This window comes from Pseudozyma flocculosa, assembly GCF_000417875.1.
Source record: "Pseudozyma flocculosa PF-1 unplaced genomic scaffold scaffold00024, whole genome shotgun sequence".
NCBI classification, from domain to species: Eukaryota; Fungi; Basidiomycota; class Ustilaginomycetes; order Ustilaginales; family Ustilaginaceae; genus Pseudozyma; species Pseudozyma flocculosa.
The window spans coordinates 486,428-501,056 of NW_006920892.1; the positions used below are offsets into that span (position 1 = coordinate 486,428).

At 66.0% G+C, this 14,629-nt stretch overlaps 3 protein-coding genes across 3 annotated transcripts; all 3 read left to right on the forward strand.

Annotated features, from left to right (window-relative positions):
* Positions 1-1,861: 1,861 nt before the first annotated feature.
* Positions 1,862-3,535, forward strand: PFL1_06252 (uncharacterized protein; the record flags this gene model as incomplete). Its single annotated transcript, XM_007883790.1, has 2 exons — positions 1,862-2,653; positions 2,759-3,535. 2 exons carry the CDS (start codon positions 1,862-1,864, stop codon positions 3,533-3,535), a joined length of 1,569 nt encoding a protein of 522 aa, XP_007881981.1.
* A 4,451-nt stretch (positions 3,536-7,986) lies between these two features.
* On the forward strand, positions 7,987-11,438 carry PFL1_06253 (uncharacterized protein; the record flags this gene model as incomplete). Its single annotated transcript, XM_007883791.1, has 3 exons — positions 7,987-8,144; positions 8,269-8,391; positions 8,561-11,438. 3 exons carry the CDS (start codon positions 7,987-7,989, stop codon positions 11,436-11,438), a joined length of 3,159 nt encoding a protein of 1,052 aa, XP_007881982.1.
* A 2,021-nt stretch (positions 11,439-13,459) lies between these two features.
* Positions 13,460-14,032, forward strand: PFL1_06254 (uncharacterized protein; the record flags this gene model as incomplete). Its single annotated transcript, XM_007883792.1, has 2 exons — positions 13,460-13,876; positions 13,937-14,032. 2 exons carry the CDS (start codon positions 13,460-13,462, stop codon positions 14,030-14,032), a joined length of 513 nt encoding a protein of 170 aa, XP_007881983.1.
* Between the last annotated feature and the right edge of the window lie 597 nt (positions 14,033-14,629).

The following is a 14,629-nucleotide window of genomic DNA, read 5'->3' on the forward strand; positions in this document are numbered from 1 at the left end:
CCTACCTCCTCGTGTCGTCGTCGTCGTCTCGCGACGCGTTCGGTTCGGTGACCCGCCGTCCCGCTCTCGTCGCGCGCGACGACGACGCGCACTCGTCTCTCTCTCTCTCTCTCTCTCTCTCTCTCTCTCTCTCTCTCTCTCTCTCTCTCTCCGCGCCTCTCTGACTCGCTCCGAGGCGGTCGGCCCACGCCGACGGTTGGGTTCCGCTGGAAAAAGGGAGCTGCTCTCCCCGCCTAACTACCTGTCTGTTACGGTAGGCCTGTTTCGACAGGCGGTCAGACCGAGGGCCGTGTCATGCAGGCGAGCAGGTCGCCAAGGTCGAGGGCGAGCTCGACGTCGCCGTCGCGGCCGTGGCCATGTATGGCCGTGGCGCAGGTCGGGTAGCGACAGGCTGGGCAGGCTGCCAGCGAGCAGCGGCTTGCCTACTTGACCACCCGCCTTGCCTTGCTTGCTTCATGCTGTGCGGGCGTGCGTGGTGCTTTCTGCAGCGTTCCGTCGCGGGGATCCCCAGGGTTCGCTCAATGTGCTGCTGGCTGGCGCCCGGCAGGCAGGCGGTTGGTTGGCTGGCGCGCAGGCAAGCTTTTCTTCTCGCCTGAGCTCAGCCTTCCCTTGCTCGCCAGCCCGCCGCTCGCTCTTCCTCGTCACCACAGCTCGTCGTCGGCCCATCCGCCGAGCTGCTCCTCGCCAGCAGCAGACTGGGCAGGGCCGTACGTACGGTTCCGCGGCCCACCCGAGCAAGCGACGTGGCCACGGTCAGGACGGGCCTGGCAGGCGGCGCCAGACCGAACGACAGCCAAAGCAGGCAGGCCCGTCACCCGGAGATAACCCTCCTCGTTGAAAACGTGCGTGGGCCCGGTGTCGTCACCCAGCGTGGCGAAACCTCGCCCGGATCCGAGCCACACCTGCCGTGGCCAGCGGGCTGGCCTTTTACGCTCGCAATTTCCGCCGAGATTTAGGGCTGCTCGGTCCTCGGTGCATCCGCACGCGCAGCCGCCAGCAAGCAAGCATCGAGGCGGAAAGACGCCTCGTCCCGACGAGCAAGGTGGCCTGCATCGCAGCACAGCACCAAGGTGACGGCTCGGCGACATGACGGCGAGCGAGCGAGGGGGGCACCACTTGCAGCCAAGCCCGCTGCGAGGCCCCTTGGGGGAGACGACAAGGTGGCGCGCGGCAGAGACCGAAGGGTGGCGACGAGGTGACCAGGCCATGCCAGGCCGAGCGGGCCAAGGCGAAGAGGCCAGCAGGCAGGCGAGCCAGCGTCGCGACCTCGCGTGAGAGGGGGCCTCAAGAGGTGTAGGCAGGCGAAGGCTGGCCGGGCGAGGCGGCGCATGATGGCCTGGCGAGGGCCAGAGGGCGGGACGGCCAAACAGGGGCTCCCATCGCGGGAGTCGGGCAGCCAGGCGAGCAGCCACGGAGCCAGAGACAGCCAGAGCCCGGCCAGCCAGCCAAACAAGGCAGCAAGGCAGCAAGGCAGCAGGGCAGAAAGAGAGAAAGGTTCTGCGGCACGCGCGCACGGCCAACCCACCACTCACCAGCCAGAGGAAGGCCCACAGAGAGGCCACACACGACCCTCGACGACAACTGGCCCTCTTCCACGACGACGACGACGACCCTCACCCTCCTCGCCTCCTCGCCTCCTCGCCTCCTTGCCACTCCTACCAGCTGCTCCCTGTCTGCTTCCGCACTCGGTCGGCCCAACGTCTCCCTTGTCAAGGCACCACCCGACACGACACGACACGACACGACACCACGACGCACAGAGAGATCCGGCTGCTCGGCCTCGCGACTCAACGACCGCACCGTCCGCAGCCGACGACTCCCTCAATCTCACTTGGAAAAGCCTGGCGATATCAGCTGCAAGATGAGCATCGCAGAGAGAGCCCCGTCGTCGGCCGCAGAGGCCGCGGCGCAGCCCGCCAAGCGCTTCCAGAACCGCATCAGAAGGGGCCAGAAGCTCGACGAAGTGAGGCAGGCAGAGGAAGCACAGGCGGCCGCATCGTCCTCGTCCTCGAGCCCATCCGCCTCCAAGGCGCACCCGCACCCCTCCGCGTCCTCGTCCGCCCCCTCCAACTCGACCCTCGCCGCCATCGACAGCCCCTTCCAGCTGCAAGAGTACCTCGCCCTCCTCGTGCGCCGCGACCCCCACGACGTCGAGAGGATCGTCGCGCTGCCGCCCGACTCGGAGCTCGACCCGGGCTCCTCTGGGCTCTCGTCGCCCCGCCACAAGTCTGGCCCTTCGTCGGCCTCGTCGCTCTCTTCCGACGACGACGGCGCCCTACAGCCCGTCGACCCGGACGTCTGGGTCTACGAGCAGCTCCGCAGGCTGGTGCTCGACCTCTCGACGCCCTGGATCACGTCGCTCCAGCACGAGTGCGACAAGCACGCCAACCCGCAGAGCTGCGCCGCCATGAACGCAGGGGACTGGATGTTCCTCTGCGCATCGCACGGCGAGGAAAAGCAGTGCTGCGCCATCGACTACATGGTCCACACCCTCGACGGCGCCACCTCGCTCCTCAACTCGGCGCGCCACTTCCCCAGCCGCACCTACGTCCCCAGCACCAGCCTACGCCACTTTGGCGCCATCACGCGCCGCCTCAGCAGGATCTTTGTCCACGCCTGGTGCTACCACCGAGACACTTTCGATGCTTGCGAGGTGAGCCGGCCGCGTGCATGGTCTGGCAGGGCCGTCGCGAAGCCAGAGCCAGCCAGCTGACCCGCACCGCTTCCCTCTTTTCGCCCTCGCCCTCGCCCTCGACAGGCCGAGACGTCGCTGTATTCGCGCTTCTATCACCTCGTCGAGACCTACGACCTCTCGTCGACCGACAACCTCCCGCCTCGCAATGTGGCGGGCTCTAGCAAGGCCGCCAGGCGCGGCGTCGTGCTCGAAGAGGAGGAAGAGGTCGACGTGCCCCGCCGCTCGCTCCCGAGCCCGACGAAGCTGACCAACGGCAAAAAGAGCCTAAAGTCGCCCAACCTGGCGCGCAAGGGCAAGAGCCCGCGCAGCCTCGCCCACCTCAAGGCGCTCGGGTCGGCCCCGCCCTCGGCTTCCGCCGGCACTCACGACGAGCCGAAGGACGGCGACGACCTGGGCCTGATCCCACCACCCGCTCCCAGCCCTAGGCCTGCGGCGATCCTGCAGCGGCCCGACCTCGACGACGAAGAGCACCGGCCGTCGTGGTCGACGATGGCAGATGGCGACGGCGACGGGGCCTCTGACCTGCAGAGGAGGGACTCGGCTGCCAGCGCCAAGACGGCCATTTTCATTGGCGACGACGACGTCGACGCCGGCTCCAAGGACGCGCAGCAGGCGGACGACGCCCACGCCCAAGCCGAAGCCAACGGCGATGCTACGGCTGCGGAGGCGGCAGCAGCCCCGGCGAGCGACGCGGGCAGTGCCGATGCAGCGTCGATGGAGCAAGCCGGACAGGGCGAGGGCCAGGGCGAGGGCCAGGGCGAGGGTGACGAGGCCTCTGCCATCGAGAGCGCGTCCGACGCGGCGGCGGACGAGGCGCCAAAGCATGAGGGCGCAGCCTAAGGGCTCCCGAGGCCGGCCATGCTGCGGCGCTCCACACGGTGCCAGGGTCGGTCGCCTCGGGCCCATCTCAAATTCAGGCCACGGCGAGCCTGGCCGTGCCGTGTCGACAGCCGATGCAGCAGCAGCAACGCCACCGGGCCTCGGCGGGTCACGTCCACGCTCGCGTCCACGTCGGCTCGGCGCGGCGCTCCTTTGATTTCTTCTCCTGGTTTCTCCTCTTGGGCGGGAATGACAACGTCACAGGTAATCTTTGTGTTTTCTGCATTATTTGGTGCAGCGGGGAGTGGGCGGGGGCAATGGGTTTGGGCTCTGGCTTTGTCCGGCTCCTTTCCTGTGGGGAGGTGGACTTCGCCAAGCAAGGCTGGCGGCCATCCCCGCATGGTTTCCCCACCCGGGAGAGGGGGAGTGGGGGCGGGGCTCCCCTCGCCTCGTCGTCCAACCCGTCCTTGGCCCTGGCTCACCCTCGACTTTGACTTCGACAACTCTGCACTTTTTTTGGCGCTTCGAGCTGTTTTCGTTCTAGTCTCTAGCTCGGCGACTGTCCTATCGTCTCTTGTGTTCTGGTATCGACCGACGTCGGTTTCTCGTTTACGACCTCTAACGACGTGTAATGACCGATTGAGCGATTCACATCCCAGTCCCTCTTTGACCGAGCTGGCAGGGTGTGTGTGAGAGGGTCCGAGGGGGATATCATCGCCGTGACGGCCTCGATTGGCCGTCTTGGTCGTATCACCTCGAAAGAAAGGGGCGCTCCGACTGATGGATCAGACCGGGCCAGTCAACCCTAGACGTATCGAGGCTTTCTCGGTCCGCTTCTAGTGAAGACGATGCGGGGTCAGGTCGCGGTGTACGCCAAAGCAAGAGCGTTGCGTGACGGGACGGGAATGCATACCGTACAGCCACATCGGTGTGCCTGGTGTAAAATCTCCGAGCCCTCACCTCCCCGCCCCCCCGGACAGCCTTCTCCTCCTAGACCTCGTCTCGAGAGAGAGAGAGAGAGAGGTTAAAGTGGCGGCAAGGCGAAGCGGAGAGCGGTACGGGTATGTGTTTGTTCCGCCCTCGAAGTCGGAAAGCTCCGACGCCCAATCTCGAGTTCGAGCTAGCTCTTCCTGAACTTGGAGGTCGGACTTGGACTTGGAACTTGACCCCACCTCCCCATCGAGTCATCGTCAGGAGCACGTCGGGGACCACGCCGACGTCCAGATCCAGGTCGAGGCAGGCAGGCAGGCAGGCAGGCAGGGATGAGCCGCGCAGGCTTTCTTCTGGCCCAAGAAGAAAAAGCAAGCGGCGGCCAAAGACCTCGGGGGCCCACCCACCCCGCAATTCCCCGCACGGCGAATCGGGACGATCCGACATGTACGGTCACGCCTGCACCCCGTCTTAGCCTGTCCTTGCCTTGCTTGGCCTCGCTCGCTCGTCGTCGTCGTCGTCTCGAGACCTCGTCGACACCTGATTGGCCCCCCCCAGACGTCGGGCACTTCGACGTCGGGTCTGAGAGCACGTCTGTCGTCGTCTCTGGCGCGACCGAGGAAAACGCAACCCGCAAGACCTCGTTCGTGCCCCGACCGAGCAGTGCTGCTGCTGCTGTGCAATGTCGATGTCGCCGTCCAGACCGCCGCTAGAAAACTTTGTCGAGGCGGGGTCGGATGACCACCGAGTCGAAGAGGCCAGATGGAGCCAGCTGCAGGTTGGTTGGGGCTGCTGGTTTCTTCCAGAGGATCGACGCCGTTTTTCGCTCAGCAGCAGCAGCAGCGGCAGCGGGGGGCCGTGGCAAGCTTGTAGCCCACTTACCCCCTCGCCTTTCTTTTGTCTCGAGAAGAGACACAACGCCGGCCGGGCCCCTTCGTCCCGCCCTGGCTAGCCTCTTCCACCCCCGCACACACCCACATCCGAGCGGAAAGCATGCGTGCGCTGCGCTGCGCTGGGATCTCGCAGGCGGAGAGAAGCACGAGGAGAAAAGGCGGGGGAATCATGAAAAATGGGGCAGGGGAGGGCGGGGAAAAGGGGTCGTCGGCCCACGCCGTCAAGGCCGATGGAAGATTGACACCTCGTTCGGTCCCCTCTCCCTAGCCTTCTCCCTGTCGCTGTGTCTGGCAGGCCGTCGTCGTCGTGTCCTGCTCGCGTTGGCCACCCACGACGCCATGTCCTCTGCGATCGACATGGAACGAGATAGTTACATACGAGCACGCATCCCGCCCCTGCCTCTCATATTGGCTCCTCTGGTCGAGTCCAGTCCAAGCCAGGCTGCGTCGTATGTAGGACCTCTGGCACGATCGACCGACCGACGATGTTGGACAAACGCTCTCGCGCCTCCAAGCCAAGGCCTGACGCTCCGCCACCGGATCCCTGGCGGCAATTTCGCCGGAATCGAGGGCCGACGACCGACGGCCACCTGCCTCGCCGCCTTGTGACCGATGCATCCTCGGCCTCGTTCCCGGTCCAGCCCCTCCGCCAACGTACGCCCCTACGCCCGGGCCGCAACGTAACGTTCTCCTCGTCGTTCTCCTCGTCGTCGTCGTCGTCGTCGATGATCACGCCAGGCTGGACACGGCGCTCCATGACTCGTTTTCGTTGTTCGTCTTGCGCTTGCTCCTTGGCCACCTACCGACAAACGACGGCGGCGCAGAGGCAGCGCTGGGCACGCCATTCATCCATCATCGGCGGGGCCGGCCGTCAAAGCTGGCTGCGTGCCCGCCAGACCACCCCCTTGGCCCAGGCACGTTCCTCCATGGCGGCGGCCCCAGTCGCCCTGCCTCGCCTGACCTGGCCCCGAAGCAGAATGCCCGCCAACCCGCTCTGTTTGCCCCCCGGCCCCGCAATCCGGCATGCGCCCAGGGCTGGTCGGGCTCGGCCCTGCCTTCCTGATGGCAACTTGACTGGCCTGCCCGCCCCCGCCCCCGCGCCCCTCGCCAGCGGCAGGCTTCCGAACAAGTAGGCGGCACCGCCTGCTGGCCCTCCCCCGTCGGCGCTATCCTACGGGCTCTGCCAGCCTCCAGCTCGCTCCTTCTTCGTCTTGGCCGGCCGTCATGCCGTTTGACCGGGAGCGTCCTGCGAATGGCGCGAGAAGGCCGCAGGCGGGGGCCCGCCCGCCAACCAGCCGGCACGAGCAGAGGCAGCGAGCGCAGCAGGGTCGATGAAGTGGTGGTGGTCCGGCCCTCGACCAGAGGCTAGGGGCCTTGCTGCTTGCTTGCCGTTGCCCTTGCCCTCATGACCACGCGTCCAGAGTTTCGCCTCCTCGGCGCAGCACCTACAGTAACCCGACGCCGCCCCGCTCGGATCTCTCCCCGAAGGCCGTCAGGTCCCAAGCAGGCGGCCCTCTCCTCGCCTTGGTTGGCTCTTCGTTCATCTCTCTCTCCCTCGTCTCTCGATCGCTGTGCTGCGCTGCGCTGCGATGGCACCGTGCGAGGCTGACATCGAAAGAGGCCCTAGGCCTACCGGTACCTCAGGTAGGCTGCTTGCTGCTTGCTTGAAACCAAGGCCAAGGTGCGTGTTTTCAATGGGCCCGCCAGGCAGGGTGACGACGGCCAGGGGGGGCAGGGGAGCGCCGGAGGAAGCGCCGAAGTCGTCGGACCAGCGTACGGTCAATGGGCCGCGGGACGGGGCCAGAGAGACACGTACGCAACGCAAGAAGGCCAGAGGCTGGCGTGGTGTTGAACTTGGCCTGGTTCGAGGGCCGATCGGCTTCGCCGGCCACGGCCACGGCCACGGCTCGACTGGCCCATGCCACGCACGAACGGACCTTTGGGTGCCTTCCCGAGAGAAGCACAGGCAGGCAGGCGGGCAGGCATAGGGTCCATCAGCCACGACGTACGGCTCGCACCGCCCGCCGCCCGCCCGCCAGCCTCGATCTTTTTTTGCCGGCCCCCCTCTCTCTCTGGGTGGAGGGCAGGCAGGCTACACGTCCTGGAGCGAGCCGCTTGCCTGCCTGCCTGCCTGCCTGCCTTGGCTGCCTCCCCGGAAGCCAAGCTGCCGTCCCAAGCACCAGGGGGCTGTACGTGGCATCGTCGACACCGTCGTCGTCGTCGTCGTCCTTCGTCCTGTGTCTGGGCCGACCAAGCTGAGCTGGGGCTGCGCTAGGGGCGGTCACCGCCATCCTCTCTTTCCCCACAAAAATTCCGACAGGCCAGCCCCCCAACCCTCGGCCCTCGCTCGCTGCGCCAGGTATATAACCACTCGGCCGCCCCTGTGCCCCTTTGCTCGCCTCTCCCTTCTCCTCTCGTCTCCATTCATTCACAGCCCCCTCACGCCTTCTTCTGCGGTAGAGTCACTTCCCCTGTCTCTCTCTCTCTCCCGCTGCTCCACCTTCTCGTGCTTTGCACCCACCGCCGCCATCGTCGAGCCTCCCGCCACCTCTTGCGTTGGATGATTGCAGCCTAGAGTCTGCTCGCTCGCTTGCTCCTTCTCCTCCTCTTCCCTCGTCCGCTCGCCCGCTCGCTCGCCTCTTCAGCGCAATGGCCCCTTCGGTCGACCAGCAGCAGCCTGCCAAGATGACGACGAACAACGGCCCCCTCGATACCCTCGCAAACGTCAAGCAGTCCCTCCTCAACGCCGCCACGCCCCAGAGGAGCGGCACCCACACCCCCGTCGACCACATCCTCTCCAACAATGTGTGAGTGCCTGGCGCGCCAGACGACGGCGACAAAGCAGCAGCGCAGCATAGCCGGACAAGCCTCGCTGACCTCCCCTGCCTCCTCCTTTTCCCTCCCGCCTCTCTCTCCCGCCGACCCGCGCAGAGGATACACGGATACCGTCTTCGAGGGCAAGGCCGAACAGGCCGCCCAGGTCAAGTCGCTCCTCGCACAGAAGGGCTTCATCCCGCCCGACCTGGTCAATGCCGAGGTCGACTGGTTCTACCAGTGAGTGCAGTGCAGTCCGTTGCAAGCGACGGACCAGCTCGGCACGGCATGCCCCGCAGGCAACCAAACAACGGCAACAGCTGGCAACGGACGAGGACCGAGGCTGACGACGCGGCATCTCTTCCCCCTTCACCCTCTGCGCGACCTCCTTCCTACCTCGCCCCCGCAGGAACCTCGGCATCGCCGACACCTACTTTGCCCTCGAGAACGTCGAGACGATCGCCGACCACATCCTCGCCCTGTTTGGCGCCAAGATCATGGCGTACACCAAGCACTCGAACAGCCTCGAGATTGACCTGGAAAAGGAGTCGGACAACGGCGCCGTCTTTATCCACTCGAGCCAGGCCGGCAAGAGCCAGGTGGCCGGCCCGCAGTGGGAGAAGCGCATCGACTCCAACTACCTCGACAAGTCGAGCGTCGACAAGGCATACCGCCTCGAGACGTACCGCTCCGCCGGCTCCGTGTCGGCGCAGTCCAAGCAGCAGCTGCGGTGCTACTTCCTGGCCAAGTGCAACTTTGTCGAGCCGCGGCCGGCGCCCGGCACGGCCGAGTACGCCCAGATCCGCGCCGTGTCGGACAAGACGTTCCTCACCAAGGCGAGCGACAAGACGCTCGAGATCTACCAGGCCATCATGGACGAAGTGCTGCGCCGCCAGGGCCCCGTCATCGAGATGTTTGAGGTCGAGGGCAGCCGCGAGCGCCGCATCGTCATTGGCTACCGCATGGGCACCACCAACAGCTTCTTCAGCGCCCTCTCGGACCTGTACCACTTCTACGGCCTCTTCTCGTCGCGCAAGTACGTCGAGCAGTTCAGCAACAACGTCACCATCATCTCGATCTACCTCAACCCGCTGCCGGCGTCGAGCAGCCCGCCGATCGAGCACTCGATCCACCAGGTGATGAAGGAGGCCTCGCTCATCTACGTGCTGCCCGACAACCCCTTCTTCCAGCCCGCCCTGGCCGAGAACACGCACGCGGTCCAGGAGGCCACCTACGCCTACGTCGGCTGGCTCTTCGCCCAGCACTTCTGCAACCGCCTGGGCCAGGCGTACCAGGCGCTGCGCAACCTCCTCGACGAAAACGACTCGCAGCAGGCGGCCATCCTCAACGAGATCAAGCTGCGCTTCCGCGAGGAGACGTTCACGCGCCAGTCGATCCAGGAGGTCATCGAGAACCACCCGACGCTGATCCGCCTGCTCTACGTCCACTTTGCCAACACCCATTACCCGGGCGGCGCCGAGGACCAGGACCTGGTGCCGACGCTGTCGTACCAGCGCCTGGTCAAGGAGGAGGTGCTCGACGACCAGCAGATGTACGACCGCATCCGCAAGGCGGCCAGCAACTCGCACGAGCGCCAGGTGCTCGAGGCCTTCCTCTTCTTCAACAAGGCCGTCCTCAAGACCAACTTCTACACGCCCACCAAGGTGGCGCTCAGCTTCCGCCTCGACCCCAACTTCCTGCCCGAGGTCGAGTACCCGGTGCGCCCCTACGGCATCATCTTTGTCGTCGGCGCCGAGTTCCGCGGCTTCCACGTCCGCTTCCGCGACGTCGCCCGCGGCGGCATCCGCATCGTCCGCAGCAAGAACCGCGAAAACTACAGCATCAACCAGCGCACCCTCTTTGACGAGAACTACGCGCTCGCCAGCACCCAGCAGCTCAAGAACAAGGAGATCCCCGAGGGAGGAGCGAAAGGCACGATCCTGCCCACGCTCGACGCCAACCCGCGCCTGGCGTTTGAGAAGTACGTCGACGCCATCATCGACCTGCTCATCAAGGGCGAGACGCCGGGCGTCAAGGAGCCCATCGTCGACCTGCTCGGCAAGGAGGAGATCCTGTTCCTCGGGCCCGACGAGGGCACCGCCGACCTGATGGACTTCGCCGCCGAGCACGCCCGCTCGCGCGGCGCGCCCTGGTGGAAGTCGTTTACGACGGGCAAGACGGCGAGCACGCTCGGAGGCGTGCCGCACGACGTGTGGGGCATGACTTCGCTCTCGGTGCGCCAGTACATTGTCGGCATCTACCGCACCCTCGGCCTCAAGGAGGCCGAGGTGACCAAGGTGCAGACGGGCGGGCCCGACGGCGACCTGGGCTCCAACGAGATCCTCCTCTCGACCGACAAGACGGTGGCCATCATCGACGGCTCGGGCGTCATCTACGACCCCAAGGGCCTCGACCGCCCGGAGCTGGTGCGCCTCGCCAAGGCGCGCCGCATGATTTCCGAGTTTGACGCGTCCAAGCTGTCGGCCCAGGGCTACCGCGTCCTCGTCGAGCAGAACGACGTCAAGCTGCCCTCGGGCGAGGTCATCCCGGACGGCGTCGCGTTCCGCAACACGGCCCACCTCCGGTTCAGCGCCGACCTGTTTGTGCCGTGCGGCGGCCGCCCCGAGGCCATCAACATCTCCAACGTCGGCCAGCTGTTTGACGCCGAGGGCAAGCCCCACTTCAAGTACATTGTCGAGGGCGCCAACCTCTTCATCACGCGCCAGGCGCGCCTCGAGCTCGAGAAGCGCGGCGTCGTCCTGTACCCGGACGCCAGCGCCAACAAGGGCGGCGTCACGTCGTCGTCGCTCGAGGTGCTGTGCGGCCTCAGCCTGACGGACGCCGAGTACGTCGACAGCATGCTCTTCAAGGACGGCAAGCCCACCAACTTCTACCTCAGCTACGTGCGCGACATCCAGACCATCATTTCCAAGAACGCCGCCGCCGAGTTCGAGGCCATCTGGACCGAGCACCAGCAGACGGGCAAGCCGCGCTCGCAGATCTCGACCGAGCTCTCGACGACGCTCAACAAGCTCTCGGAGGAACTCGAGGCCACCGACCTCTTCTCCAACGTCGAGCTGCGCAGGGCCGTCATGACGCACGTCTTCCCGCCGACGCTCGTCAAGAAGGTCGGCCTCGACACGCTCATTGGCCGCATCCCCGAGGCCTACGCCCGCTCGGCCTTTGCCGCCAAGGTGGCCGCCAGCTTCGTGTACGCGCGCGGCCCCAACGCCAGCCACGTCGACTTCTACAAGCACATCTCGAGCCTCCTCTCGGCGCCCCAGTGAGCCGGCGCCACCGTCGCCATCGCCGCGCTGCGTCTTCGGTCGGGTGCGGCAGCGACGGCACCATCGTGGCCGCCGCCGACCCTTGCCACCGCCGCCCCTTGCCGCCGCCGCCCCTTGCCACGGCCACCGATCGCCTTCTTCCATCGACAATACCTTTGATTCGGCCCCCCCTTCGGTCCGCGCTGGGGACCGCTGCTCCGTGTTTATCATCCCACCATGGTCACACCTCGTCTTGTCTCGATTCTCTTTCTCTTCTCGTTCTGACCCGCCTCTTGAAGATCTCGGCTAGACACTTTTCGCAGAAACCTCCTTCCAACCGACCAAACCATCTACCTACCCCGGGTCCGGCGTCTTGATCGCCCCGCGCGACGAGCGAGATGCGGACCCGCTGTATTCTAAAAAGAGACCCCTTCCTCGCCCAACCCGCGAGGGATCAAAGAAAGAATGAAAGAATGAAGAGAAAGAATGAAAGGGTTCCGCCGTTGAGGTCGTTGGTTTGAGCGTGTAGGAGCGGAAGGCGCGACGGACTACTTGACGTGCAGGGATGGAGGAGGGCGCGAGCGTCGCAGGCCAGGCTCGTCTTGTCGATGCATGGTCACTGAGTCGCCGAAACACGTCGGGCCGCCGGCGTCTATGGCGTAAATGACCTCGAGGCGACGAGATCGGCCTGGCCTGGCCTCGCTCGGTCCTGTGCTCAGGTCTGCGTGGCCAGGCCAGACTGGCCATGTACCCTCGAACGTCGTCGATCCGGGCATCGTACCAGACGTCGCCCGCTGCATGCTTTGTAGATCCCGCACCCTCTTTCTTCTGGCCTGCAGCTTCGTCGGCCGCCTTGATGGGGATGAGGCGACCGCAGCAGGCCAGGCCAGCGAGAGCGAAGCGAAGCGGTCCCCGGCGAGCGAGCGAGCAAGCTAAGGTTTTTTTCCCACTCCTCGGCAAAGGCCGCGCGTCGTGGAATGCCCACCTTGCTTCCAAGGCGGATAGGCAAACGTGCAGTCAGAGCTGACGTCGCCCGTCACCGTCACCGTCGCCGTATGAACCACCCTTGGGGGCAAGTCAGCCCTGGCCTACCGTACCTGTAGCCTGGCCAGAGCAAACCAAGTTCGGGGGACCACGCACACGCACGCGCCTGCCTGCTCCCCTCTGGCTGGCCTATTCAAAAATAGCCCAGCCCAACCGGTACTAGCAGCGCCGATTTTTGAATGGCGCTGCAGCGCTTTAGAACGCCGTAAGGCTGCGTCCGGGGCGGAATCTGGCAGCAAAACGCCCTCGCCCTCGCCTTCGCCCCGCCCGCTCTGCTGGCCTGCCCTGGCCTCCCTGCCCACTGCTGTAGCCGCGACAGGCCTGCCAGGCCGGCCTCTTGCGCCAGCGCGCGACACCCGTCAGACGCACGCCTATCCCGACCCTGGCAACCGAAGTTGCCATGCCATGCCTGCCTGCCTGCTTGCCTGCCTGCCTGTTTGCCTGCCTGCCAGGCCTCTCCTTGACGACAGCCAGGCGGCCGGCCAGCCAGCCAGCCAGCCAGCGAGGAAGCAAAGGAGCGAGCATCGGCAAAGTTACCGTAGCGCAGCGTAGGTAGCGCCGTTGGTCGTCATCCTGCCCACCTACCGCTAGCCTGCCTGAGGGCGCTCAAGCGGAGCTCGACGGCGACCTGGTCAATGTCGTCTCACTCCTCACCGCCACCAGACCACGACCACGACCACGACGACCACCACAATCATATCCTTCCCTAACCCCGTCGTCGATCGATCGCGAGGCAAACCCGTCCTTCACATACCAGCCTTCCCCCCACATCTGCCCTACGGCTATCTTAGCCACCAGACACTCTCGCTCTCTCTCGCCCGTCTACCTATCCTAACGGCATCGCGCAGGCGCGACACTTCGTCCCATCCCTCTCTCCTTTTCTTCCTCCCTCCCTCTCTCGCTCCCCATCTCCCGCCGCCGCCGCCGCCGCCGCCGCCGCCCGCTGCTGCTTCTGCCGTCGCCGGGTCTAGGTCCACACACCGACCCCGACTTCAATCATGATGGCCTCGTTTCCGCCCCAGCAGCGTCGCAGCAACGACGCCAGCGTGGCAGCAAGACCGCGCTGGCCCCAACAACGGCGTCAGCTGCCACCGCAGACGATTTCGACGCTGACCGACTCGCTGAGCGACGGCACGAAGCAAGGGGCGGCGCACGCCAAGTCGGCGCTGGCCGGCTGGTCGACGACGCAGCTCGTCCTCCTCGCCCTCGTCGTCGTGTTTGGCGTCGCCCTGCTCGGCTGCGCCGCTTGGTGGTGCGCCGGCTTCAAGCGGCGCAGGAAACAACGTCGCCGCCTCGGTCGAAGCCGCGCCGTATCGCCCAGCCTCGTCGATGCGGCGGCGGCGGCCAACGGCGAGACCGAGAGCATGGTCCAGTACGACGTCGTAGAGGCCAAGAGGGCCAGGGCCGACGGATCCGTCAGACCACCGCACAAGGCCTGGATCTCTTCCCCGCTCCCCTCGCCCCTCTCGTCGCAGCACCAGCTCCATCACCAGGGCTACCACCACCAGCAGCCGCACCATGGTCCAGTCACGACAACGGCGGGCGGCTACGGCTACGGCTACGCCATCTGAACGAAGCTCCGTAGGGGGGCCTACCGATAACCCGACCCACCCCGGCTCCTCACCACCGCGTGGGCAGGTCCCCATCTATCTCCCCTGGCTGTCCCATCTTGGCCCTCAATGACTGCCAACACCCCGACCGTTCCATTTGCCCCCTTCGCCCCACGCGCCCCATTCGCCCATCCGCCCCACACGACGACACGCCCTCGGACACGCCGCCGGCCCCGCCCTCGAAATAGCGCTCAAGCTCCGGCCCAGCGCAACACGTTCCCTACCCGGCATCCGGTCCTCCCTTTCGCAAAGGGGGACCCTGGCCTGCCTCTCTGTACATGTCCCTTTCTGCTTTTCCCTCGCCGCTTGCTGTACTTCTACCGACCGTCTCCCCCCTCGCCCCTCTCCCTCGGTCCCCTAGACCGAGGGCAGAGCGAGAGCGGCAGTGGACCGTCCCTCCCTGTACTCGACCCGACCCGACTCGACCGGACCGGACCAGACGAGCGCCCTGTACCATAGAACCGTGCCACCCCTGCCCCCCTTTTGTTGCCGCCCGTCCTCTCCTCTCCTCTCTTTCTCTCTCTCTCTCTCTCTCTCTCTCTCTCTCTCTCTCTCTCT